Source organism: Odocoileus virginianus, chromosome 22 (genome assembly GCF_023699985.2).
Source record: "Odocoileus virginianus isolate 20LAN1187 ecotype Illinois chromosome 22, Ovbor_1.2, whole genome shotgun sequence".
NCBI classification, from domain to species: domain Eukaryota; kingdom Metazoa; phylum Chordata; class Mammalia; order Artiodactyla; family Cervidae; genus Odocoileus; species Odocoileus virginianus.
The window spans coordinates 32,108,246-32,136,167 of record NC_069695.1 but is presented as its reverse complement, the minus strand read 5'-3'; the positions used below and the strand labels follow the sequence as shown (position 1 = coordinate 32,136,167).

Below are 27,922 nucleotides of genomic sequence, written 5' to 3'. Positions count from 1 at the left end.
TTACAAAACTGTCACAAAACTGTCATTTAAATATCAAATTAGCCAAAGAGGTCGAGTAACTTGTAACTACTCCAAAAAGCAAAATGAAGATGAATTTGCTGATTCTATCCAGTCGACCCTCTAAAGAGATGTAAGGAAACCTCTTAGGTGCCAGAACTCATGTTTAGCTTTTTGCATAGTTATCAGGTTTAATCCCATACCCTGCAAGGTATCACACCCACCATTTGAAGACTGAGAAGAGAGGCTTGGAGAGGGTAGTGGCTTGGCATAAGTTTCACAGTTAATAAAAGGCCTTGGCAGAATTATAAACTCAGGTGTTTCGGGCTCCACAGATCATAGTGCTACATCAGAGTCGATGGAAGGCATGGGTCTCTTGCTAAGAAGGTACTAAATCTGCTGGCAATCAAGTGGTAATTCAATACCACTGCATCTAGAAATACTGAGCAAGTCATGGCAGCAGGGGGCATCCAGCGACCTCCTACGTGACTAGTTGCAAAAGAAACACCCACAAACACACTTTGGAAAAATGTGATATAGCTAAGGACGAGCTAGGAGGAAAAAAGTAGCTTTTGAACAAAGGGTAGACCACGACCTTGGAGGTGCACTAAAGCAATTTGCCCATTGAAACTGGCTAGTGCTGCAGCATTTAAGGGCCTATTGGTTGCACAGAAGTCTTTTCTGTGCCGCCTAAATACAGCTAAAGCGGGGTTACCCAGGGCTCACCTTCAGAGCTGAAGGCAAGTTCTATTATGAGAGATATACGTAGATCGTTATCACATCCCGATGGTAATATTTCTATAGTTAGTGCGGGATGGGAGGTTTCATTAATCCAGGATCAGAAAACACCTTGTTTCCGGAGAGTATATTTCGGGAGGAACGCACATCACTGAAGCCTCCTCGTTGAGATACAAGCACAGCATCGTTCATTATCGATCCCCAGGGTGGAACATATCCGACGCTCAAGAGCGGTCCCTCAGCCCCCGGGAGCGCGGCGAGCGCCGGGGTCCCCGCGCGCGGGCGGGGGCCGCGGTGACGCAGGACGCGGTCGGGGCGCGGGTCCTCGCGCGGGGAGCGGGGGTGGCGGCGCGGGCCAATCAGGAGGCGCGGTGTTTCGGGCGAGGGGAGGGGAGCGGTGGGCGGGGGCCGCCAGGTTTCCTCGCGGCCGGCGCAGCGCCGCCTGCAGTTCCGAGCGAGCGCGCGGAGCCCTCGGGGGTCTCCGGCCGCGTCGCCGGGCCCGTGTTCTTCCGCGGCTCCCCCCGCCCTCTGGAGTTCGCCTCTTCAGCGACCCGGACGCGGCTCCGACGGCTCCGGGCCGCCCTCCGTTTGGGCTCCTCGGCCTTGCCCGCAGCGCAAGGCGACCCGCGGCTCTCCGCCTGGTGTCCGCGGGCCGTGCGGGGGCGGCGCCGGCGGGGGCGCTTCACCCCGGGCCGGCGGCGGTAATGCTGCTGCGGTTGCCGCCCTTGCGGCCGGGCCGACAGCGGGCGGAGGCAGGAGCCGGAGCCGGAGCGCGCTCGCCGCTGGCCGGGACGCCGCCCTCGCCTGCATTCGGCTCCCGCGGCCGCCGGGGGACGCCGGGGCCCCGCGCGGCATGAGGAGAAGGCTGTGCGCCGGCGAGCGTCCAGCTCCTCGGCCCCCAGGGCCCCTGCGGGCCCCCGCGCGTCGCGCGCTCCGGCTGCGGCCCCGGCGCCCACGCTAGCCCCGCGCAGGCACGAGACGCCGCGGCCCCGAGGAGGAGGAGGAGGCGGCGCAGGCCTGCCTGGCGTGGGCGGCCCGGACCCCGAGCGCGGGGGTTTCGCGACCTGGACCCCGGCGGGCGCGGGCAGCCGGAGCCGCGCGTGCTGCAGTCGGCCGCCCTCTCCGCAGGGGCGCCGCGGCGCGCAGCCGGCGCCTCTCCCCACCTGCAGCCCCTCCTCCCGCCGCCACCGGGCGCGTCGAACGCCGCTCCTCGCCTTTCCACGGCTTCCTCGGGTCCTTTGGTCCTCGGACCCGGGCCCCGCGTCCGCTCTCCCCACCCCGCATCCTCCCGGCCTCTCATTCATTCCGTCCGCTCCTTCCTTTCTCCTCCTCCCCGCTTCCCCAGAGCCTCCCCGCGCGGCCCCGCTGCAGTCTCGGGGTGGTGGTGTTTTTTTTTTTAGCACATTCATGGAAGTTTAGGGCCTGGACGGTGCCCCCAAGTCCGGCCTGAGAGCGCAGCCCGAGCTGCCGGCCGGGAAGAGGAAGATGTCTGTGCTTAAGCGGATGATGCGGGTCTCCAATCGCTCGCTCCTCGCCTTCATCTTCTTCTTCTCCCTGTCCTCGTCTTGCCTCTACTTCATCTATGTGGCTCCGGGCATCGGTAAGCACCGAGGCACACCCTCCCTTCCCACGGTAGCGGTGAAGGAAGTGTATGTAGCATGTTACTTAGGGGATTGGGAAGCTGTATGGTATGTGCCGGGGCCCGGCAGAAAGCATTTTATTTCAGATGAGACGTGTCACATAACCCGCTTCGGGGCATGGTTTTGGCACGTGAGTTTTGTTAATGAACGTTTAACTTAAAAGACTGCGTTAAATGGACAGAGCAAAATGAGGTATGATGGGCCTGAGATACCCCTGGACACTTTCTTGAGTTTCCTGACACTTTTATCCATTTAATATTAAGTTTTTAAGCTTAAACTTATAGTGCTTAATTGTAATTTTATTCAGATACCCTCAGCTGTGTTAACTGGTTGTAAAAAATACGATGAAGAAACCCACAGTAAGGAATGTGATTGAGTTCAAGAATGTACTAGTGTAGTGTTCCAGGTCACTTTTTTAGAATGGGGTCAATTAACATTTGTGCCTCACTTCAGGAATTTTTAGGCGATGAGTTGTCTTTTAAAAACAATGCTCCAAACAAACAAACAAACAAACAAAAAACAAAAAAAACAATGCTCCTTTATTTCGTCTGCTTGGGTGGTTTTTCAAGCGTAGATAACTTCTGCTACCTGTCAGGATGAATTCTGAAATACAGTAATAAAAGAACAATTATGCAAAATAGCTTAAAATGTTAACTATTTAGTTTTTTGTTTTTGTTTGTTTGTTTCTGGTCCAAAACACACTTTCGTATAATCTGCTTGAATTAGCCTCCTTATTAAATATCCTAGCTTCTCAGCACCTTTGATTGAAAAGGTACCAGTGTGGCATTCTCATGATGGAAAAACTGGAACTTCATAGGGATGTTAGGAAGTTGTTTTTACAGAACACGTTGTTGTTACAGAACTTCTCTGAGTTTTTCCTGGTTAGTATGTATTTAATGTTAAATTAGTAACATTGTGCATTGCCTGTCATTTCTTTTTAGACACTAGTAATATTTTGAGGCAGTACCATTTCTCCCCTGAGTGAGCTGATAATGTATGGCCTCTTACAGAGTGAAAACACCTGCAGAATTTTAAGGTGGAATTATTACCAGGATATTGTCTCACACGGTAGTAGATTATTGTAATGAATTGCAGGGGGAAAGGAAGAAACAGATCATCACCAGACCTCATCAGGACTGTTGAATTTCCTAAAAATCGCTGTGACATTTCTTGATTAAATTTTCAGGTTCAAGTAAGATGTATAGGCTCAGAATGACACTTGAGAAGGCATAAATTGTTGAAACCTTGATAACCCAAAGCAGAAGTTTGAGGTTAAAAGTTTGAAAAAAAAAAAGTGAATATTTTAACACAGTATTTTTTTTAATGCATTTTTTTTTCTTTAGGCTAAATCAGACACCTCCTGAAGCCTGTAGCAAAAATGACAGTGGTAGCTCAGTGGATTCCAGAGTTGTTAGCCAAAATATTCAGCAGTTTTCTTAAGATCCTCTGCCATTTTGGAAATCTTAGCAATTAACTACTCATTCTACAGCAGTTTTTTTACTTGTAGCTCTTTAAAGATTGGACATCATTGGGGGATGTTAGTTTATCTGATATTTCAACTTTGAGAGATTTTGGAGAAAAAGGCTTTTTTTGCACTGAGCTAACAGTTTTGTTACTTTCTTGGTATTTTGAATAACATTACAATTAGGTTACTCAGAAAGCTAACCAAAGGAACTCAGAATTCCATTTTTCACTTTATAATCAGCCTGTTTTTGTTATTGTATTCCTGTATTGTGTATATATTCTTAAAGTTCTGTTGGTGTGAAATACTTAGACATTTTCCTTATTTGCATACTTAATGTTTTACCATAGAACAGCCACTGATATGTCATAAAAATTTTGGCAGTTGTCTTCTACTAGGCAACTAGATTGCCATGACTAAAATTATTCTTGTGGGTCTTCTAATTTATACTTAGAAAAATTGATTGAAACCAGTAAGAAGAATGAAAACCAAAACTTAGTGTTAAGGATTTGTTAAACTGAATCTGTTTCCCAAACCAGTATTACTTAGCAGCAAAAAAAAAAAAAAAAAGCCTGCTTATCTTTTAATTATTGAGAAGCAGTTTTCCAAAATTCAAATTTTCGTTTGAAAGCTCTGATTTTGTCATTGGTAACACATACTGTCAGTTTTTCTGACAGAATGTCAAGCTCATTTGGCTTGCTTTTTGGGAAAGTGTAGGTCAGATACAGAAATCTAAATAACCATAGTTTTGCAGTTGTACTATTTTTTTAAGTAATGTCACGTTAAATTTTTTTTTTTAATTTGTTTTTGGATGTGTTGGATTTTCGTTGCTCTTCTGGCTTTTCTCTAGTTGAGGCGATTGGAGGCTTCTTTTCACTGTGATGCATGAGCTTCTCTTTGCGCTGGCTTCTCTTGTTTTGGAACATGGGTTCTAGGGTGTGTGGGTTTCGGTAATTGTGGTTCCTGGGCTCTAGAACACAGGTTCAATGGTTGTGACCCATGGGCTTAGTTGCTCCAAGATATGTGGGGTCTTAATGAATGAGGGATCAAGCCCATGTCTCCTGCATTGACAAGTGGTTTCTTTACCACTGAGCCATCAGGGAAACTCTTCAGTTGTACCTTTAAGTAAAAATGATGTTCCATGAGAAAAATGTGGCTAGTTCAGCCCACAGTGCAATGATCTATTACATGGTTTGATTTTCAAGATAACCATGGTCCTTTGGTATGCTGCTGAAATGCCTTACGCATGCCTCCCATTTCATCACAGATTTCTTTTGTTTTTAATTAATTTTTATTAGAGTGTAGTTGATTTACAATGTTGTGTTTCTGCTGTCCAGCAAAGTGCGTCAGTTACACGTGTACATATATCCACTCTTTCTTAGATTCTTTTCCCATACAGATCACTACGGAGCATTGAGTTGAGTTTGCTGTGCTTCACAGTAGGTCCTTATTAGTTACCTATTTGATATTGGGTTGGCCAAAAAGTTCGTTCGGGAAAAACTGAAGGCAGTTTTTGGCCAACCCAACATACAGTCATGTCTATGTGTCAATCCCAATCTCCCAGTTTATCCCTCCCCCTTTGCTCTTGATAACCATAAGTTTGATTTCCTGCTTCTGTATCACAGATAACCTTATTAATGAGACATACCCTAAACGAAGTAGTTTCTTATAGTTCGTTTCCATTAGATGTCCATAGACTCTTTTGGAAATAATTCATATTTTAGCCTGGGTTAACATCTTGGAGGAGAGTTATCTTATGGCTAAAATACATGTTGTATAAGAGAACATTTTCTAATTGGTCTCAAATGTTTCAAATCTCCTTTGTTTAAAAAAAAAAATCTGTATGAGCGCTATCCACACCAACCTATTTAGTAGCCATCAGTTGTATTTTCCTAACTTGTCTGCCCAGAGACCTATTTCTGTTGTGTGTCTTCCCCCGGACAGTCCTGTCAGTTTAGTGACTTGTTAGTCTCCATCCCCCGTGTTCCCCCCTCCCTCTCTAGTGCCAGATAGTAGTACATGGGTGCTCATTTGCTCAGTCCTGTCCAACCCTTTGCGACTCCATGGACTGTAGCCCACCAGGCTGTTCTGTCCATAGGATTTCCCAGGCAAGGATACTGGAGTGGGTTGCCATTTCCTTCTCCAGGGGATCTTCCTGATCCAGGGATCTAACCCACATCTGCTGTGTTGGCAGCGGATTCTTGACCACTGAGCCACCTGGAAAGCGCCTTCTTCCTTTGTGATTGCAAAATGATGAGCACAGTTTCCCTCTAAGGTCTTGCCTTGGTTGAATTGAAACTGGAATTCCGCTTAGCAGGGAACTGTTTCCAATATAACGTAGTATTGTCATTTTTTTGCTGTCATATCAGAGGAGTAGGTGAAGTGACTTACATTCATTCACCTAACACGAGTGGAGCACCTTGGATGGGCCAGACTTTGTCTGAGGGAGACAGGTGACTAAGACAGGCCTCCTCCCTCACGTGATGGGGTGAGCACCACGCAAGGGCTGCAGCCAGTCCTCGGAAAGCACGCAGTGGAGCGTGCGGGCTGGTGAAGGATTTCCCGAGGAGGTAACGGATGGGATTTATCTGGACTGAGCAGAGGGATTCTAGTCGGAGGGAACAGCAGGAACAGAGGTAGGTTCCAGAAAGTAGGAGTATTTACGTCTGGTACCACTTAGGGTGTGGGGTGGTGGATGGGCCAGACTGGGAAAACACATGGGTCTCCCCTGCCCAGCCTGGTGGTCTGGCTCTTTAGGTCCCTAAACTTCCTGGCTGAGAGCGACTGGCCTCAGTTCACACAGCTCTATGAAAGTGGTCTGTGATAAAGAAATTGATGTGCCTTGACTCAGTGGAGCAGTGTCGTGGGGAAGATCGTACAGCTGCCCTGGGAGTGGGGATTTCGCTGTCCATTTGACTCACCAGCCATCCTGACCTTTGCTTGACTTGCTGATAGGCTCTTTCATTCTTTGAGCAGAGGAAGAATCTGGTTGGATCACTTTGGTGTGAATTCCTCTGGGCCCTTCTAGGAATTACCAGGCTGTGTGCCTCACTTTTTGGGTCTCAAGTGGGTGGATGCCTGGCTGGGACAGGTGGCGTTGCTGATGGGCGGGCCGGGCATGGAGGCTGTGGCTTAGTAGGGCCTGGCTCAGAGCCTCCTTGACATTTCTGACTGGTTCCTGTCACTTTGCTCAGAGAGTAGCTTGTTTGTTGCCCTGTAGCTTTCTCATCACAGCCTTTCACCCTTCTAGGGGTGAGCCTGATGGTGGTTTTTTTTTTTTTTTTTGAGCTGTTAAACTTTGCTTTGTATTTCAAAGTTCCTCTTAGTTATTTTCCTCCCAAGTTCTCTGGTCACCGTGGCCCCTTTTGAGGGTTGTTTTGGTTGGGCCACGTGTTGGGCATTTCTTTTTTGTGGACCTCTCTTAACAGGCTTCCCAGGCTAATGTTTTGGTCCTGTCAGTAGCAGGAGACATCAGACATTCTGAAACTAGGAATGCTGGAATCCTTTTGTTTTAGAGCAGTTCTTCTAGCCTGGAGTACAGGTTATACAGGACAGAGGTACCAGATGGGAAGTTATTTCAGTGGCTCAGGCAGTAGAAAATTTGAACCTATCAAGGCAGACTTGAAGAACGTGGATAGCAGAACTGAAGGAAAGGGAGATGCTTTAAGACAATACTTGTATTCTGGTCAAGCACTTGTATTCTAGTGGGAAAGGGGCTATAGAAAGGCAACTGCCTTGAGGGGGCCATTTTGCTTTTAGAGAAATTGAGTTGGGATGCTTGTAGGATAGCGAGGAAGAACTAGTCAGCAGGTGGACCGATGGAAAAAAAGGGCTTAGAGCCCACAGCAGAGGTCTAACAGGAGAGAGATGTCATCAACATGCAAGTGAATGATATGTACCTGTTTTCCCCCTACACACCTGAGTTAATAAAACTAACTCACGCAAGTGACTCACTAAGTTAGTTACTCATAAATATGGAATGATAGGTGTTAAACGGGAGTATGATGAAGGCCCAAGTGTAGTTTGAAGGCTTTTGTGGTGGCTCAGCAGTAAAGAATCTGCCTGCGAAGCAGGAGACGCAGGTCATCTGGAGGAGGAAGTGGCAACCACTCTAGTAGTCTTGCCTGGAAACTTACATGGACAGAGGAGCCTGGCAGGCTACAGTCCACGGGGTCTTGAAAGAGTCGGACACAACTGAGTGATTAAACAAGTGTAATTAGAAGGATTTCCCATGAGGCTCTGTTACCTTTTCACTCTCCGGCCCCAAAAGGGGGCGGTGTGATCGACCCTGGAAAAGTTCAGGCGGCCACCCAAGGAGAGCTTGTGGAGGCTGAAGACAAGGTAGCCCCGGATGACATCCATCAGCCTAGGGCGAGTGCAGAAATAGAAACAGGAAAATGAAGGGAGAGAGGTACCATGAACGTGAAGAGAGTTGGAGGCCTTTGCAAAAATGAATCTGTCAGTAAGTAAAAATGATCAGCAAGACAGGCATTGCAGTGGGCTATAGTTCAGTAGGGTAAAGTCTGGAAGGAGAATCATGGATTTGTTAAGTAGGAACTCTGTGATGGCCACTAGGGGGCCTGTTTCTGTGGTGTTAGAGGGCACCAGTAAGACTGCCTGGGGTTGGATAGGATTAATAAAGTCAGATGAAAATGGCTGATTTCCAGGGAAGTAGGATCAAAGGGATCTTAGAAGATGGGAAGACCTGAGCTTATGTGGATGTTCAGGGAGTGAGGACATGCTTTGAAGATTTGAAGAAGGGAACAAATTATGATGTGATCTTGTTCAGTCGCTCAGTTGTGTCTGACTCTTTGCTACCCCATGGACTGCAGCACACCAGACTTCCTGTCTTTCAGTATCTCCTGGAGTTTGCTCAAAATAATGTCCAGTAAGTCGGTGATACCATCCAATCCTCTCATTCTCTGTCATTGCCTTCTCCTGCCTTCAATCTTTCCCAGCCTCAGAGTCTTTTTTTCAGTGAGTTGGCTCTTTGCATCAGGTGGCTGAAGTATTGGAACTTCAGCTTCAGCATCAGTCCTTGCAGTGAATATTCAGGGTTGATTTCCTTTAGCATTGACTGATTTGATCTCCTTGCTGTCCAAGGGACTCTCAAGCGACTTTTCCAGCACCACAGTTTGAAGGCATCAGTTTACTCTTCCATACATGTTTGTCTGGTTCTGCATTGAACAGGATCCACATGGTCCCTGTTTTCATAGAGCTGAAGCATGCATGTTAAGTCGCTTCAGTCGTGTCTGACTCTTTGCGACCCCATGGACTGTAGCCCACCAGGCTCCTCTGTCCTTGGGATTCTCCAGGCAGGAGTACTGGAGTGGGTTGCCATGCCTTTCTCCAGGGGCTCTTCCCTACCCAAAAATCTAACCCGAGGCTCTTATGTCTCCTGCATTGGCAAGCAGTTCTTTACCATTAGTGCCACCTGGAAAGCCCCTCATAGAGCTCAAGGCCAGTGGGAAATTCACACAGTTGGCAGAGTAACTATTCTGGGAGATCGTGCCAGTTTGCTGTGGAGGCACTGGTTGGGTGGATGAGTAGGGCACTAAACTAGTCTAGGCATCAGGGAGAACCTAAGGCCAGAAGCTTAGGTTAGGTAATTAAAGACCTGGGGAAAAGTGCTTCAGCTAGGAATAGAATAGTTGAAGGTTAAGAGGTGGGAGAGAAATGAAAAGTTGAAAAAAAACCAAAAAAGTAGAGGCTAAGGCATAAAAATTGGAGGGGAGCGTGGGCCAAAGCCAGAGACATAAATACAGACACCTGTAAGCTCAATTTGAGAACTTGAGCTTTAGCCTGAGAACAATGTCAAACCATTGAGTTTAGATTTTCAGTAGGAGAGTGACATGATCAGGTTTGCATTTTATAGGAATACTAATGCTATATTGGTGTGGATGGATTAAGACAGCAGTTCTGGAATGAGGGAGGCCAGGTGGAGTAGGGTCAAGTGTATAAGGGGATTAATTTTAGAGGTGGGGAGTAGATAAAGATGCTCTTGATAATAAAAATTGGATGCATATGGAGAGGGAGGTTGGGGACATTCATATCTGATAAGGTGGGTGTCTGAGCTGCTAAGAGGGGCTCTGTTCTTGTGAACAGATCTTAGTATAGAGTAACGTGTTTGCTTGACCAGCTTCAGAAATTTGGTTTTTGCCTTGGCACATACTAGAGGCTTAGTGAAGAGCTGTTGAGTGACTGAGTCTTTCCAGTTAATCACTTCTCCTGGTGTGGCTGCTCTAGTTCCTTCTCTCCCCAGCCCACCCATCAGTATCATCCTGGTGTTGGGTATTAGACCCCTCGGGAGAATATGGAGGGGCTGGCAGGAGATGAGAAACAGTGAAGATGCCAGGGTACTTCAGTGTGTTGTCTGTTGTTCGGTCACTGTAAGTCATGTCTGACTCTTCTGTGACTCCGTGGAGGCTCATCTGTCCATGGGATTCTCCAGGAAAGAATACTGGAGTGAGTGTCCATTTCCTTCTCCAGGAGATCTTCCCAACCCAGGGACTGAACCCAGATCTCCTGAATTGGCAGGCGGATTCTTTACCACTGAGCCACCAGGGAATTACCTCCAAATTTAGGGGCTTAAAATAACAAATAAGTATTATCTCCTAGTTTATGTGGCCAGGAATCTGGACATGATTTGGCTGGATGGCTCTGGTTCAAGGTCTCTTACTTGGCTACAGAGTGTAGGTCAGGGCTGTGGTTGGAGGCTCCACTGGGGAAGAATCCACTTCCAAGGTCAGCCGCATGCGTTCGGCAGGATTCTGCCCCCTGAGGATTGTTGCACTGAGGTCCTCAGTTCTCTGCAGGTGGTTGCTGGAGGCCTCACTCAGATCCTTGCCCCGGAGCCTCTCCACTGGGTAGTTTACAACCCCACCACTTTCACCATATTGTCTTTGTCAGAAAAGAGGCATCTTGGGCCAGTGCACAGTCATCGGCTAGGGAGCCATCTCAGAAATTGCTTACCTCCATCAGGTTGCCATTCTTGTATTTTTATTATTTTACTTTATTTTCTGGCCAGCATTCTTGAACCTATGTGTTAATTCAGCTGTATTGTTCCAACAGAAGTGAACCTCAATTCTATGACCTTGTGAGGCATCAGGTAGTTTTAAAGGGAAAATGAATTTATTGAAATCTGATGGTGCTTCACACCATTCTCCATGTTACTGTTTTATGAGTAAATTTCCTTTTGTAACTGGCGGGTAGTTGCTTTACAGTGTTGTGTCGGTTTCTGCGCTACAACAGTGGGCATCAGCCGTACGTGTGCATACGTCCCCTCCGTCCTGAACGTCCCTCCCACCCCATCCCACCCCTCTTGGTTGTCACAGAGCACCAGGCTGAGCTCCCGGTGTTACACAGCAACTTTCCACTGCTGTCTCTTTCACATGTGGCAATGTATTTGTTTCAGTGCTTCTCTTTCAAGTCATCCCACCCTCTCCTTCCCCTGCTGTGTCCTTTTCTGAGAGATTATTCTAGAACTTGAATGTCCTAGGTCCTGTTTGGGCATTCCTGGCCAATGGAGAGCCCCGCAGACCTTGTGTATTTCCAGTTTTCTCCTTCTGGTCCATTTTCCTTGCCACCTGAGACCAAACTGAGTATTGTCACTACTGCTTGGACTGCACCTGACCAGTTTCATCAGAGTAGCCTGCCCCCAGCTCTTTCTCCCTCCTCCTCTTTTTCTTCTGAATCATTTTTTCCTTAATTCCCAAAAGACCGAGTGATTGAGTTTATAAAAGATCTTTCTGTTTCTGCCTTTTGTCAGGGTAATAGCAGAGAGGATAATATATGGGTAATATTGTGATTAGAGTTGAAGATTGGGTCAGTTGGAGGTTAAAAGTAGGTTTTCTGAGAATACCTACAAGGCCATTAACGTGCCACTGGGAAATCAAGAGTTTTACTTCAGTTATTATTAGGTATTTTTTCCTCTTGTCTTGTACCCATTGGAGAATTTCAGGTAGCATTCCAGTTTTATTTTTCTCCAGCATGTATATCCTCATTGGGCTGACTTGATTTGTTGTATCATGGGCATACTTGTTTTTGATTGTAGCAGAACTTGATGGTGTTTGGTTTAAGCCACAGCAAAAACCCTCCTCAGTTAAAGTAGACAAGAAAGGACGTTTATCCTTGTTTGTTGGTTTGAAAGTTGCTTTGGTTGTGGAAATCTTTGAAATTCATTTTCCATGCTGTGTCCCCTTCTCCTTGTTTTAGAGTCATTTTCCTTTCATGAATAAGTAAGTTGAAATTATGAGATGTTTTATTTTTGGCTGTGTAGCATGGCAAAATGTTTAGGAAAACATAACTTAGTGCTTTTAAATCTTGAAATTGTAATTAATTTTTTTTTCTCCAGAGGGGTAATAGATAATGACTTTTTGCTTGCATCTTGGTTTTCATGATTAAATAGTCAAGTTAGTAAAAGTCTTTGGCTCTTAACCCAGTCTTTATGTTGTGTGTTCTTTAAGGATGAAACAGATTTCTTCATTGTCTCAATGAATTGTGCATAAATTAGAAAGCTGTATAAAAGAGGATGTATTTATACAAGTTAAACTGTAAAAGGAGACTTCTATTTTTTTGCCTGTTACAAATGTTAGTGATGTTTAGAGAATTACTACAAGCAGTGGTTTTCAGACATGAAGGTGCTCAAGCCTTATTTAAGGCAACCCATGTCTTATCTTTAGAGAATCTAATTAGGATCCTGATGGATTTGGCTGCATTAGGTCTTAATTGTGTGCAGGATCTTTTTTTTTGCATTAAAAATTTTATTTTTAATTGGAGGATAATTACTTTACAATATTGTGTTGGTTTCTGCTATACATCAACATGAATCAGCCATAGGTATACACATGTCCCTCCCTCCCTCCCTCCCACCTGAGTTTGATCCCTGGTCCAGGAACTAGGTCCCACATGCCATAACTAAGAGTTCACACGTGGCAAGTAAACAATCCTGCATGCTGGAAATAAAACTACCATGCAGAATCTTTAGTTATGGCATGTGCACTCTTAGTTATGGCGTGTGAGATCTAGTTCCTGGATCAGGGATCGAACCCTGGCCCACCCCCCCCACCCCCACCTCTGTATTGGGAATATGGAGTGTTGGTCACTGGACCACCAGGGAAGTCCCTGATTGATTTTTTAATTAATCCTTCACCCTGGGAACTTTATTTCTGACACATACCCCAAACAGTTGGGAAATCCTTTAGTGTAAAATAGTTTTACATTTGAAATTGGTTATCTCATTTGATCTTTCATCTAACTATAATCTTACCTGTTGAAAGCCAGATTAATTTGTTTATAGCATTGTGTTTTTTTTTTTTTTTTTCATTTATTTTTATTAGTTGGAGGCTAATTACTTTACAATACTGTAGTGGTTTTTGTCATACACTGACATGAATCAGCCATGGATTTACATGTATTCCTCATCCCGACCCCCCCTCCCACTTCCCTCTCTACCCGATCCCTCTGGGTCTTCCCAGTGCACCAGGCCCGAGCACTTGTCTCATGTATCCAACCTGGGCTGGTAATCTGTTTCACCCTAGATAACATACATGTTTCGATGCTGTTCTCTCGAAACATCCCACCCTCGCCTTTGTTTTACTGGAGAAAGAGCTTTCATGGTAAAGAATTTCTTTCCTTCAGAATAACAATGGGCAGAATGTACAGATAACTTAAGGCAACCAGGATCATGTGTTTCTTTATGAACACACTATGTGATTGAGTTTTAGATTGATCCTGAATTTGTTATTTAATGTTTTTCATCATTAGATACATTATAATTCACTTAATAGGATCAATATAAATAGTACATCATGAGAAATACTGGGCTGGATGAAGCACAGCCTGGAATCAAGATTGCTGGGAGAAATATCAATAACCTCAGATACACAAATGACAACCACCCTCATGGCAGAAAGCGAAGAAGAACTAAAGAGCCTCTTGATGAAAGTGAAAGAGGAGAGTGAAAAAGTTGGCTTAAAACTCAACATTCAGAAAACTAAGATCATGGCATCTGGTCCCATCACTTCATGGCAAGTAGATGGGGAAACAGTGGAAGCAGTGACAGACTTTATTTTTGGGGGCTCCAAAATCACTTGCAGATGGTGGCTGCAGCCATGAAATTAAGACACTTGCTCCTTGGAAGAAAAGGTATGACCAACCTAGACAGCATATTAAAAAGCAGAGACAGTACTTTGCCAACAAATGTCCATCTAGTCAAGGTTATGGTTTTTCCACTAGTCATGTATGAATGTGAGAGTTGTACTGTAAAGAAAGTTGAGTGCTGAAGAATTGATGCTTTTGAACTGTGGTGTTGGAGAAGACTCTTGAGGATCCCTTGGACTGCAAGGAGATTCAACCAGTCCATCCTAAAGGAAATCAGTCCTGAATATTCATTGGAAGGACTGAAGCTGAAACTCCAATACTTTGGCCACCTGATGCGAAGAACTGACTCATTGGAAAAGACCCTGATGCTGGGGAAGATTGAAGGTGGTAGGAGAAGGGGATGACAGAGGGTGAGATGGTTGGATGGCATCACCAACTCAGTGGACATGAGTTTGAGTAAACTCCGTGAGTTGGTGATGGACGGGGAGGCCTGGCGTACTGCAGTCCATGGGGTCACAAAGAGTCAGACACAACTGAGTGACTGAACTGAACTGATGGCCCTACATGTTAGCTAGTGGAAATAATTTCAAAACGAAAGACTTCTAAAAATCTCTTTATAACATGTTCATAGTTAAGCAGCTCTGTGAAGCTTGTCATTGTACCGTCACACCTTGATTGAAATATTATCTCTTTTTTTAAGTATTTGAGGCTTGCTAGTGTTAATAATTCTTAACTGAAATCATGTTTTATGTATTGCCTTCTTGGTAATTAAGTTAATGGCTCAGATATTATGACTTCTAATCATAGTGCAATGTCCAGCTTGACTTGGAGGAAGAGAACTCTGACTCCATTTTCATTTGATTCAAGAGGACCAGTGGTAGAGAATTAAAAGATGTCTTGTTTTTTGATTTGAAAATATGCCCTGGCTTTGGAAATCATTGAAATTCATTTTCCATGCTGTGTTCCTTCTCTCCTGCTTGTTTTAGAGTCATTCTCCTTTCATGAATAAGTAAGTTGAAATTATGAACGATATTTTAATTGTGAAAACACAGGGAAATTGGGGATAATTATAAAGCATATAGTTCACATAGGACTCCCTTTTATGTCCTCTTATTATGGATAGCATTCTCAAGTGGGTAGAGGTTCATTTCATTCACTTTAAGTGCATTCTGAAATCATTTATTTTCAGCAGATTTACAGTGTTTCCTGAGTGTTTATTTATGGCTTCATCCTTTATAATTTCATTAGGAAAGTTTCCTTACTGATTAGATTAAAAATGTAATTGCCTGCGTTTTTCCTTTCCTGGTTCCCTCATTTCCTCCTGATTCTACTTTTCTCCAACGTGGTTTATAACTCTTGACTCTTTAGGCGCCTGTCATGCTTTAAAGACATGTTTAAGTGAGTAACCATGAATTAACAAAGGACAGTGCTGCAAGCTGTCATGTGTTAGATCATGTGTTCAGAGTCTAGTTTTTAAATTTTCAGCTAAGTTTAAACCAGGCTGAGCTGGTCATCTGGTGATTGTAGAAGTAATTCCAATGTTTTAGGCAGTTTACCCTTTCTTAGAATTCTGGTTTTTGCAGAGGAGACCCCCATGGCTCCTTAAGTCGCTGATACTGCTTGGCAGTTGGTGGTTATTCAACCACCAACATATTTATTGTGAATAAACACATCTCCACCTCGAACATCTTTAATAAGACTGTTAGAAATGTCGTCCTCAAATAACTTAAAGCTGTTAAACTGCAGAGTGAAAGTGCTAAAAAACACCTGTCAGAAAGAATTTCTTGTTAATTTTTGGTGCCCACACAGCAAATCTTGAGCTGTTGGCTAATATCTGAAATAGATCTGTGCTGTATGTGATCAGTGTATTCATAATTGATAAAATGGGATTCTGAGCACAGAATTCTTTCATTCTACTTATTAGTCAGTTTGTGATTTACTGGAAGGATGGGGAGGAGGATATTATAGGCTAGTAATCACTTGCTCTGCAGATTTTCTTGAGCCCATACTTGACTTTGAATTATCATCACCATGATAAAATAGTCTGTTTAAATAGTGCTTTGACATAAAGGGAATCATTTGTTTTGCAGCCTGGCATAGCCTAGAAGTCTGTTATGTTTTGTTTTTAACTTAAGCAATGCTTTGGTTCTAGGCAAAGTATGAACTCTTTTTCATATGTCATGTGGCTGCATCCTGGGGTTTACGGCATTATTATTAGAGATGATACATTTAGCTCTTACAGAATCAGACGAGTAATTTCTGGGAACTTGTTGAACAAGGGGATAGATGTAGAAAGAAGAAAACTTACAGGCATGTGAAATAGATGTTTAAAAGGTTATTGTGAGTTCTTAGAAGTTCATAGAATACGTGATTCAAGTGTCTGTGGTTACTATCAAGGGATGTATATATGCAGCTGGGCTCTAAAGGCTGAGCGCCAGAGAATTGATGCTTTCAAATTGTGGTCCTGGAGAACTCTTGAGAGTCTCTTGGACAGCAAGGAGATCAAACCAATCAATCCTAAGGGAAATCAACCCTGAATATTCATTGGAAGGACTGATGCTGAAGTTCCAATGCTTTGGCTACTTGATGTGAAGAGTCGGCTCACCAGAAGAAACCTTGATGCTGGGAAAGATTGAAGGCAAAAGGAGAGGAGGGTAGTAGAGGATGAGATGGTTAGACAGCATCTTCGACTCAACAGACATGAATTTGAGCAAACGGGGAGATAGTGAAGGATGGGGAGTGTGATGTGCTGCAGTCCATGGGTTCCCCAAGAGTTGGACACCACTTAGCAACTGAACAACAACAAAGATATGAAGTGGTTTGCTTTTTTCCATGTTGTTTATTTCATTACATGTTCTGTAGATTATATGGGAAAGCATTTTCTCTCCTGTGACTTTGAAGTACTACTTCTGATATCCTCCTCGCATTGGCTGCAATCTGTTAATCCCCTCTGTTGTCATTTCCCTCATAACTTTTTGCATTGAAGAGTTTTCTTTTTCTTAGTCTCTCTCTCCTGTAGGACTTCCAATCATTGCTTATCCCAGATTGCCGCCTCTCAGAGTCATTTAGAGCAGTCCTTGAATCTTGAGTTTTTAAAATTCTATCTGTGTAACTTGTGAGTTTGTTTTTTGATTTCAATATTTATTTATTTGCTTGCATCAGGTCTTAGTTGCAGTATGTGGGATCTTTGCATCATGTCAGATCTTTCATTGCAGCGCACCAGTTCTCTGATTGTGCTGAAAGTGAAGTCGCTTAGTCCTCTCCAACTCTCTGCCACTCCATGGACTGTAGCCCACCAGGCTCCTCCATCCATGGAATTTTCCAGGCAAGAGTACTGGAGTGGGTTGCCATTTCCTTCTCCAGGTATCTTCCCGGCCCAGGAATCGAGCCCGGGTCTCCCGCATTGCAGGCAGATGCTTTACTGTCTGAGCTGCTTGTGGCGCAATTCAGTAGTCTAGGGATGCGGGCTCAGTGGTCCTGGTGGGCCGGGCTTAGTTACTCTGAGGCATGTGGGATCTTCCCAGACCAGGGATTGAACCCATGTCCCTGCATTGAAAGGTGAATTCTTAACCACTTGACCACCAGGGAAGTCAGTTTCTGGTCTTACAATGCGGAAAGTTGTGCCTGTATCCTGAGAATGGTATATTTGTTTCCTAGGGCTGCTATACAAATTACCGCAGTCTGAGTGGCTTAAAGCAGGAACGCATTCCCTCACAGTTTCATTGGCCAGAAGGCAGCGCTGTGCAGCCTCTGAAGGCTCTGAAAGACCCTCCCTTGTCTCTAGCTTTGGGTGCTTGCTGGCATTCCTTGGCTTCCTAGGCTGTTGGCCAGTCACTCTAATCTGCCTTTGTCCTCACGGTACTTTTTGTGCATGCATGTGTGTGTGTGTGTGTGTGTGTGTGTATGGAAGTCTCACTCTGCTTTTCTCTTGTCTCTGCATTTTGATTGGATTTAGGGCCAACCCAGATAATCCAGGATGATCTCTTCATCTCGAGATCCTTAACTTAATTACATCTACAAAGACTCCTTTTTCAAATAAGATAACATTTGCAGGTTCTGGGAATTAGGATATGCACACATCTTTTGGGTGGTCTCCGTTCAACCTGCTACAGAAGAATTAAATGTAACACTTAACATTTAGCTCAGTGCCTGATGAATGGAGGTACTCAATTCATGTTAATTCATTTCCCTTCTCTTTAGAAACCCACGCCCTGCAACATTCCACACCCTGGGATGATTTCTGAGTTATGCTCAATTCAGAGCCTTCCTGCTCCACTCTGTCCCCCTTCTCTCCAGACCATAAACTTCCTAACCTTCTACATCTGGCACTTTCTCACCTTCATTAATGTTACTACTACTACTTTTTTGAATGTTGAGAATGACCTAGTTAACTGCTTATAGGGAAGTACTTAAAAAAAATTATTTTAGTTGTTGCATGTGAACTCTTGGTTGTGGCATGTGGAAACTAGTTCCCTGACTAGGGATCAAACCCAGGTCCCCTGCGTTGGAAGCGCAGTCTTAGCCACTGGCCCACCAGGGAAGTCCCCATTAATGTTACTTCTCATCTTCACAGTGACCCCCCAAGTCCTCTCCTCGCCTTTCTGTTGCTTGACACCATTTACCTACTGGGACTGTTACAACTTATGTCCATTGCTGCCGGCGCTCCTCAGGTTGGACGGCTCCTCCCTGTGTGTCCTCCGCAGCTGTGCCGTCCCATCGGTGGAGACGTTCTTCTCCCTCTTTCCTCTCACTCACTTAGAGCCTTCACTTGAAACTTCTTTCCTTGCTCTCCTCAGGTCATGCTGAGGTCCCTCCTGCCCAAGAACACTTCCCTTGACCTGGCTCTCACTTACCTGTTCCAACACCAGACTGCTTTCACTTGTCCACTCAACTCTCTGATTTCTTTTTTTCCCCATTATTTGGGTGAAACTGCTCTCTTGAAGGTTGACCAGGATCTAATATCACTTTTATTTATTTGTTTTAAAAAATATTTGTTTATTTGGCTGCATCAGGTCTTAGTTGTGGCATTTGGGATCTTCGATCTTTGTTGCAGCATGTAGGAGCTAGTTCCTTACCAGGGATTGAATCCAGGTGCCTCTGCATTGGGAGAGCAGAGTCTTAGTACTGGACCACCAGGGCAGTCCCTCTAATATTATTTTAAAAGGCTGATTGGGATGGTGATGAAGAGTTGGGTTGCTGAAGCTGACTGCTGGGAGTGAATCGTAGCTCCACCACTTGCTAATAAATTACTGTGTGACCTTGAGCAAATCACTTAACTCCACTTTCCTTATCTGTAAAATGGGAATATTAGTACCTGCCTTATAGAGTTGTCAGTTAGTTTATATAAAGAACTTCTAAGGATGCCCAGTAGAGTAAGTGCTAGGTATTAGCTTTTCATTTTTTAAGCTTTTTTCTTTTTTCCTTATTGTCTTTCTTCTTCTCTGTATTGACATTTGTTGTGGTTGACCATTCCCTTTTTCTTTTGTCCAGTGGTGGCTTCACCATGTTTCAGCTCAGATTAATTCATCTTAAGGTCTTTTAGTTTTATATCTTCTATTTGCTGTCTGAACTCCACCTTCTTATCTCCTTTCTAGATAATTCTTCCTGTGGTAATTCATCACCGTGGTTCCCACTTTTACTTTTGTATGAATGTTTCTCCCAATTGTATTTGTACCCCACTCGTCTTAGCTCTACCACTGTGTTTATAATTGCGTGTGAGAATGTCTAACAACACCGTCTCCCCCTCAGAATCAGCTGTGCAGTTGACTTCTGGTTTGTTAAAGGACCTGGAGATTGTGGCAGTCAGGAACAAGGCTGTTGAGATCAGAGGGATGTTGTGTTTGAAAGTCCTTCAAAGCCTAGGAAGCCCTTGCCAGATCACTGCAGACTACAGAGCTCCTTGACTTGACTCTGTCCTGTGCTTTGAAGGAGCAAAGCTGCGTATGCAAAGGGGTGTGGAGACACAGCTTTACAGCAGATTCATTCCCTAGTTTTCTCAAGTGGAGAATGAAGCACGTTCATAAATCTCTTTCCTCATAAACCTAGGGTAACATGCCTACAAGCTATTGTAAGCTGTTGATATTTGAAGTTTTTTCCCCTTAGGTTATAGTTTTCCCCCCCAACCCCTGGAAAACAGACTAGGTAAATAAGTGAAATTTATGTCTCACAGTGCAGAGGCAAATTGCAAATGAACTAAATTAGAGAACATAGCATCATTTTAATGAAGCAGTGCTGGTTTTTAGTGTTCTTCTGAGTCGTCTTGAGACCAGTGGGAAAGATTTCCCTATTTTCTGAGATGTAGTCACTTGTAAGATGGAATAGAAATCTCTCTCTCTTTTTTTTTAAACTATTTTTTGCAGCATTTAGGCTTCTTAATTCCCCTACTAGGGATCCAACCCATAGTTCCTGAAGTGGAAGCATGGAGTCTTCACTACTGGACCACCAGAGTAGTCCCTGGAACAGAAATTTTAGACAAGGATTTCCTGACTTGCCAATAAGACATTCTATTTTACAATAATAATTATTAGCAGGCATGTAGAATTACCTGAGTGTGGGTTACTGTAGTTTTATGATGTTTGGTGGTCAGTCTGGATTATTCCATGCTGGTTTCTTATGCCTTGAAACACTTTGACACATGGCCTTCCTCCTGTTAACAGTGCCTCTATTTAAATACAGCTTCGTTCCTTAATGGGTTTTGATCTTTAGGGATTAAACCCATGAGGACCATTAACCTAAGGAATGTAACTCAATTAGCTGTGAATGATTTAAAATAAACTAATAGATTTTCCGTTTGGAGAGCTTGGTGTCTCATCTTTTTCTCCATCTGTCTAATGCATAGTAAATAGTTGCTTTTGGTAAATAATTCACCCTTGTCACAGGTGCCATCAGTAATCATTTTTTTTCTTAACAGTTTGGTTACCTGATACTTTGAAAGTTTTTAGGAAAATTTGACTTTGTCCTTTTCTATGCTGGTTATTGTCCTTGTTTCTTAAATTTGACTTGGTTTCAAGATTCGGATTTGATTCCTGGGTGGGGAAGATCCCCTGGAGGAAGGCATGGCAACCCACTCCAGTATTCTTGCCTGGAGAATCCCATGGACAGAGGAGCCTGGTGGGCTACAGTCCATGAGGTTGCAAAGAGTTGGACACGACTGATCGACTAAGCACACAAGATTCAAGCAGTTTTCTCTATGAGAGTAGGTATGTTAATTAAAAGAAAAAGCTATGTAGTTTGTGAAAATTCTGTCTCCAGGATGCACGTGTTCTTACCTGTGTGTCCTTGTTTGGGGCAGTCTTGTTTCTCCCAGTACTGGTCTTGGCCTAATAACTCTTGACTCAGTCCTCCTTCTCCAGGTCTCTCCCCCCCCCCACACACACACACACCCAGCTTGGTGCATAACAAATATAGGCTATTTACACCACTGATAACAAATTTCATATATAATTTTAGGATTAAATGATCCAAGATAATTGTAAATCAGTAGGTACTCATAATCCACTTCATTTTTTTCTCTGTGTCATTTCAGTTGAAATCTTGGTTTAGGTAGAATTGCTAATGTTACTTTGGCTTTTCTTGAACATTTTCCCATATTTTTGGTTGGCTGTTGTCTTTAGTTTCATTTTTCACTTTGTCTCATCTGTCTTTGAAAGTCCACTGAAAAAACAAAAATGTGCTAAAAACGTGTGGGGTTTGTAAGCCTGGCTTAATAAATTCAAGCCTAAACAAGTTAGATCTAATTATAGGACTGATTTCCAGAGAGGATGTGGTGAGTGCGTGCTAAGTTGCTCAGTCATGTCCGACTCTTTGCAACCCTATGAACTGTCTGTCCATGGGATTCTCCAGGCAAGAATACTGGAGTGGGTTGCCATGACCTTCTCCATGAGATCTTCCTGACCCAGGGATTGAACCCGTGTCTCTTACATTTCCTGCATTGGCAGGCGGGTTCCGGACAGGTGCCTAAAAATGATTGAGCTGGAGCTTATGTAAAACCTGCATTTCTCTTTTATGGATTAAAGGTGAAAAAAAAAAAAAGTGTTATTTTACTCCACTTCTCTGTTCTATTTATTCTGTCCTCACTGGTACTTCGAGCAAGTTCAGATTTCAGTAAAAGGAGAAAGGAGGTGGCAAACATTTTGCTCATCTCCCTGTACCATCTCAAAGAAGCAGAACTGGGCCCAGAAAATGAGTTGGCATTTTTGATCTTTTCATTCAGCATTCATTTTTCGAGAGTGCCATTAGTGTGTTGAGAGACAGCTTATCTTAAAATTGAGTCATTAACCAAGCCTTGCAGTTTCTTGGTTTTTCTGTGAAAATGAGCCTCCTCCTCTTATCTGAATGGAGCTTCTGATTTTTAGCTTTATGCCTGGAGCATTTAGCGTAGAAGGGGCTTCCGAGAAACCTGGTGTAGTACTGCTGTTTTTAGACAAGGGTACTGAGATCTGGTGAGCTGTCCAAAGTTATGCCCAGCACTAGGAGAATCAGGTCCAAGAAAGAAAGGGTCTTCTTTCGACTTCTGTGCTTTTCTGAGGAGGCTTGGCATCTCAAAAGGCAATGACTTTTGTAATCTTTGTCATACCAGTTTCTCCCAGAGGGAAAAAATACAAATTATTCTTGAAGCACTTACCTTGGAGATTGGAATTAACAACTTGAAAATGTTGAAAAACCACTTTGATTTTTTTTAAATTAAAATGAGACCAGTAATGATGTATTTACAAATTTTTTTTTTCTATTGAAAGACAGTTGCTTTATAGTGTTGTAGAGGTCTCTGCTGTACATGAATGTGAATCAGTCATGATTATGTATGTATCATCCCACCCCTCTCGGTCATCATAGAGCACCAGGCTAGTTACCTGTTTTACACATGATGATGTATACATGTCAATGCTACTTTCTCCATTTGTCTCACCTCTCCTTCTCCCACTGTGTCCACAGTCCATTCTCTACGTCTGTGTCTCCAGTTTTTCTCTGTAAATAGGTTCATCAGTACTATTTCTAGATTCCATACTGATGTGCTCAGTCGTGTCCTATTCTTTGCGACCCCATGGATTGTAGCCCGCCAGGCTCCTTGTCCATGGAATTTTCCAGGCAAGAATACTGGAGTGGGTTGCCATTTCCTTCTCCACTAGATTCCATATGTATGCTTTAATAGATGATATTATAATAATGATAATAGATGATTTGTTTCTCTGACTTCACTCTGTGTAATAGGTTCTAGGTTCATCCACCTCACTACAACCGACTCACATTTGTTCCTTTTGATGGTTGAGTTGTTATTGTACACAGGTACCATATCTGCTTTACCATTCCTCTGTCGTTGGACATCTGTGTTGCTTGGACAGCATCTATGTTGTCATTGGACAACGTGGTTGCTTCCGTGTTCTGGCTATTGCAAGTAGTGCTGCCATGTTGATTTTGATTTTGTCTCCTTTTACAATCCTGGCAGGTAGATTTGTGATTGAGAGTGTAAAATTTCAAGTAATCAAGAGAAATTGCCAAAAGAGATTGTGATTCTAGATCATCCTACGTGTGCCCCCCCAACACTGAGAATATGAAAGATCTGTATCCAGATTAGACATGGTGATTTGTGACATATATTTGATTCATGAGGGAATTCTTACCTCTGTGGAGTCCTTGGTTTGAGGGAATTAATATAGAATTAGAGAAAGTGAATTTTAGGATTATGTGGTTGAATGTGGTAAAGAATTACGTGGTAAAGAATGCCTTCCTGAAATTCCTGAGTACTTTATAGTAGAAAATCATATGTGGATAAAGGAATTATGATTTTTGGATTGCTCATTTAGTCTCATTCTAGTTTATGGATGGATATTAGTACTTTAATTTTTCATTTTATTGTTTTTTAAAAGGAGTTTGTTTTTGTGAGTTTTCGATAATGGGAAATAGTAATTTTATATTTGTTTTCCCATTTGATGTACTAATTGAATCAGTTAGGTCTATTGAGCAGTTCCTCAATTCTGAATATTTTTTTTTTATTTTTATTTATTTATTTATTTATTTCCATTTATTTTTATTAGTTGGAGGCTAATTACTTTACAACATTGCAGTGGTTTTTGTCATACATTGAAATGAATTAGCCATGGATTTACATGTATTCCCCATCCCGGTCCCCCCTCCCACCTCCCTCTCCACCCGATCCATTTTTTTTAATGTAAAAAAGCTAATTGAGTCATGTCATTCTTTTTTTTTTTCCTTTTATAGCCAACACATATCTCTTTATGGTTCAAGCTCGAGGAATAATGTTAAGAGAAAATGTGAAAACAATAGGACACATGATCAGGCTGTACACAAATAAAAACACTACTCTCAACGGCACAGGTAAGACTGCTTCCTGTTTTAATTTTGCTTTACTTCTGCTTCCTAGCCTTGGCATCATGAGTTAGTAAACCAGATCTCTTCATCTTTGTCCTGCCTGCAAGTAACTTCCTGTTAGGAAGGTCTACTAAGTGCGCCGGGAGGGTCTTTCACTGTCAGGACTGTCATGTATTCCAGGACATAAAAGGTCTGATCACCGAGGTAATGGGGTTTTGTATAAAGATACTTAGCTTAATTCTTGAAAGCATAAGCAAAATATGAAAAATAACTTGTATTTTTCAATTTGCCTTCCATATTAAAGACAAATTAACCACAAAGAGAGTCATTTATGCATCTTAGCTATGCTGCCATCTTTCTTCATGCCCATTTTAATTCCCAAGATGATTTGCCAACTTTGTCTAGAAAATACTTGTTTCAGTTACAGAGGAGTGTTAATAATTGTATGACCTTTTTAGGAGCGAAAGGAAGAAATCATGTAACATTGGAAATCAGTAGCTGCTCTTAGCTTTTTAAAATATAACTTAGAAGAAGAATCTCCATCAGAATCACAGGAAGTTAAAGCCTAAGTAATAGGCCCAACTCATGATTTAATGATGGTAGAGCTAATGTGAGTAGATTCAACTGTTGTGGAAGAATGCCTGTGTTCCTTTGTAGCAGTGTTTTCCACATTGTCTCTGGAAGCTGTGTTAGATGTTATTTTAGGGTTCAGCGGCTGATTGTCAGTTGTTGCATCCACTGTATTCTTATTTTAAGCAGTTAAATTTGAAGATTTAACTTACATCACCAGTTCTTCATTCATTATGTCACTATAAATCACACACATACACACCCAACTTGCTAATAGGAGGTCCCTGTCCCCCCCAGTCATAGGTGCATTTTCTTAAAATGTATGTTAAGGTGGGTAATAGTTTTAGACCCTTCTCACATCTCAAGACTTTTGTATATTGATTCTTAATTTCAGTGTCACACATGCTTCTACAAAATCTGTTCTAGTTATTTGCCTAATTTGTGTTATTATGCCACCAATCAATGTTTTTTAATCACTCATAATTTTCTTCTTCCTTTTAACTTTAAAGAAATTTCCTTCAGAAGGGTGGTCTCATCTGAGTTGGTATTTTAATAGTACAGTGAAAGTCTCATGAACTGGTCTTCTGCCTGAATTAGTCTTCTGAATAATAGGTCAATTTTAGAGAAGTTGAAATATTTTAAAAGCTTCACTGGGACTTGTCCTGGTTGAATAAGTTGGTTGTGAAAGTGTTCGTTAAAAGTTCATTCAACTGAACAGAAGTATTAAGCATCTTCAGGTTACTGTATTTGTGTAAGTGAGTGCTTATAAAATCTGTGTATAATCAGGTTCTTTTCCCAGGGTGTGAATAAGTTATATGTGTGAATATTGTGCTTCATTAGGAGAATTAGTTATTTGGGCAAGATGAACCCCACCTCCAACTCCAACTGCAGTACTTCACAACTGAAAAGAAATTCCCTCCTCCCCTCACTAAGTCAGAGCTTCAGTGAAGACCAAACAACCAATGCATCCTTTGATTAAAGTTTGCTTTTTATGAACCTTTGGAAGCCTTTCAGTTGGTTCCTTTACTGATGGTGCAGCTCTTCTCAGGAGACTGTCGTTGTCAGTTAGGAATTGGGTTTGGTTGTAAGAGAAAGCTGACTGCAGTGGTTTAAACACATGAGGCTTATGCTCTTGTATAAATGAAGTCTGGAGGTTGGATAACTTCCTTTTGTTGAGAAACTCTTCACACACTTTCCCGTTTCTGCTCTGTCTTATAGTTTCACAGGCTAAGACACTGTGGGTCTCCAGGCTTCATGTTTGCTCTGGGTCATTAGAAGGAGCAGTGGAAGAAAGGGAAAAGAAACAGAGTTCCCCCTTTGTAAAGATCCTTCCCAGAAGTCTCACATGGTAATTCCACTCATGTCTCGTTGTTGTTAAGTTGTGTCTGACTCTTTCTGACCCCATGGATTGCAGCATGCCAGACTTCCCTGTCCTCCACTGTCTCCTGGAATTTGCTCAGATTCATGTCCATGGAGTCAGTGATGCTGTCTAACCGTCTCATCCTCTGCCTCCCTCTTCTCCTCTTGCCTTCAGTCTTTCCCAGCATTAGAGTCTTTTCCAGTGAATTGGCTCTTCGCATCAGGTAGCCTAAGTATTAGAGCATCAGCATCAGTCCTTCCAGTGAATATTCAGGGTTGATTTCCTTTAGGATTGACTGGTCTGATCTTCTTGCAGTCCAAGCAAGAGACTCTCAAGAATCTTCTCCAACACCACAGTTTAAAAGCATCGAGTCTTCAGCGCCCAGCCTTCTCTATGGTCCAGCTCTCATATCCGTACATGACTACTGGAGTAAACCATAGTTTTGACTATACAGACCTTTGTCAGCATAGTGACATGCTAAATTGTGAGGGCAGCCGGGAATGATAGTCTTTGAGCTGGGCTCCTGGTGCTCTGAATGAAATTGGGCTTCTGTGCCTGGTGGTTCAGGCGGTAAAGAATCTACCTGCAGTGTAGGAGACGGGGCTTGGGAAGATCCCTTGGAGAAGGGAATGGCAACCCAGTCTAGTATACTTACCTGGAGAATTCCATGGACAGAGGAGCCTGGCGATCTACAGTCCATGGAATTACAAAGATTCAGACGTAACTAAGGAACTAACCCTGTCACTTTACCTAGGAAGAAAGGGAAAATGGAGTTTGCATAGGTAACTATGAAGCACTGCCATGTTCATTTATATTGAGCAGCTAGTATAGTTAATACTCAGCTAGATATTAGAGATACAACATGAAGAAAAACATCCTCTCAAAACTGTTTTCCAATAGCATGGTCTTTCTCCCACATTGCCACAGTACCTTTTTTAGGGAAAATAATCTTGAAACTTTAGAGCTAGAAGGACCGTTAGTGATTACTTGCTTCAACCCCATTATTATACATCTGGGACAACGGGGCCCAGATGAAGTGACTGACCCAGGGATGCACAGCTTGTAACAGGTCAACCAGGGCGAGAGCTTGTCTTCCCGATTGCTGATGTTCTCTGGTTTAAGGATCAAAAGATTCTGGATCTGGTACTTGTTCTTATACCAACTAGCTGATGAATATTTAAAAGATTCTCCAAGTTTTTTGTGCCCAGCTTTTTCATTTACCTTGTTTCATAGAATTACTAGAATAAAATGAAAATTTGGCAGGTAGCATTCATTGTAAAAGGCAGATATTATTGTAAGTCACGTCCAACTCTTTTGCAACCCTATGGACTGTAACCTGCTAGGTTCCTCTGTCCTTGGGATCCTGGGCAAGAATCATGGGTTGGGTTGCCGTTTCCTTCTCCCAGGGGTCTTCCTGACTCAGAGATTGAATCCAGATCTTTCTGAATTGGCATGGGGATTCTTTACCACTGAGCCACCAGGAAAGCCCAAAAGGCAGATAGCACAATTCAAAAGTAAAGGATTCCTACCTCCCTCCACCCCCCCAAAAAGAGTAAAAGATCTTCCCTTCATGGAAGATCTCTAGGCTTTTGGGAGAGATGGAACCTGTAAATAGCTACTTATAATACAGTGATTTATTTCTGAACAGATGTGTACAGATAAAGTCTGCCCAAAAGGAGACAGTGGTCAGTAAGGTGTACAAAGGACTAATTGGGCTCCAGGGAAGAG

At 43.0% G+C, this 27,922-nt stretch overlaps 1 protein-coding gene across 1 annotated transcript in view; it reads left to right on the top strand.

Moving 5' to 3' along the window:
* The first annotated feature begins 2,220 nt into the window (after positions 1–2,220).
* Positions 2,221–27,922, top strand: part of B4GALT6 (beta-1,4-galactosyltransferase 6) — a 68,115-nt gene continuing 42,413 nt past the window's right edge. The window contains exons 1-2 of the mRNA XM_020902016.2: positions 2,221–2,335; positions 24,154–24,270. Of these exons, the coding sequence (XP_020757675.2) occupies positions 2,221–2,335; positions 24,154–24,270 (232 nt within the window). The remainder of the gene's footprint in view (positions 2,336–24,153; positions 24,271–27,922) is intronic.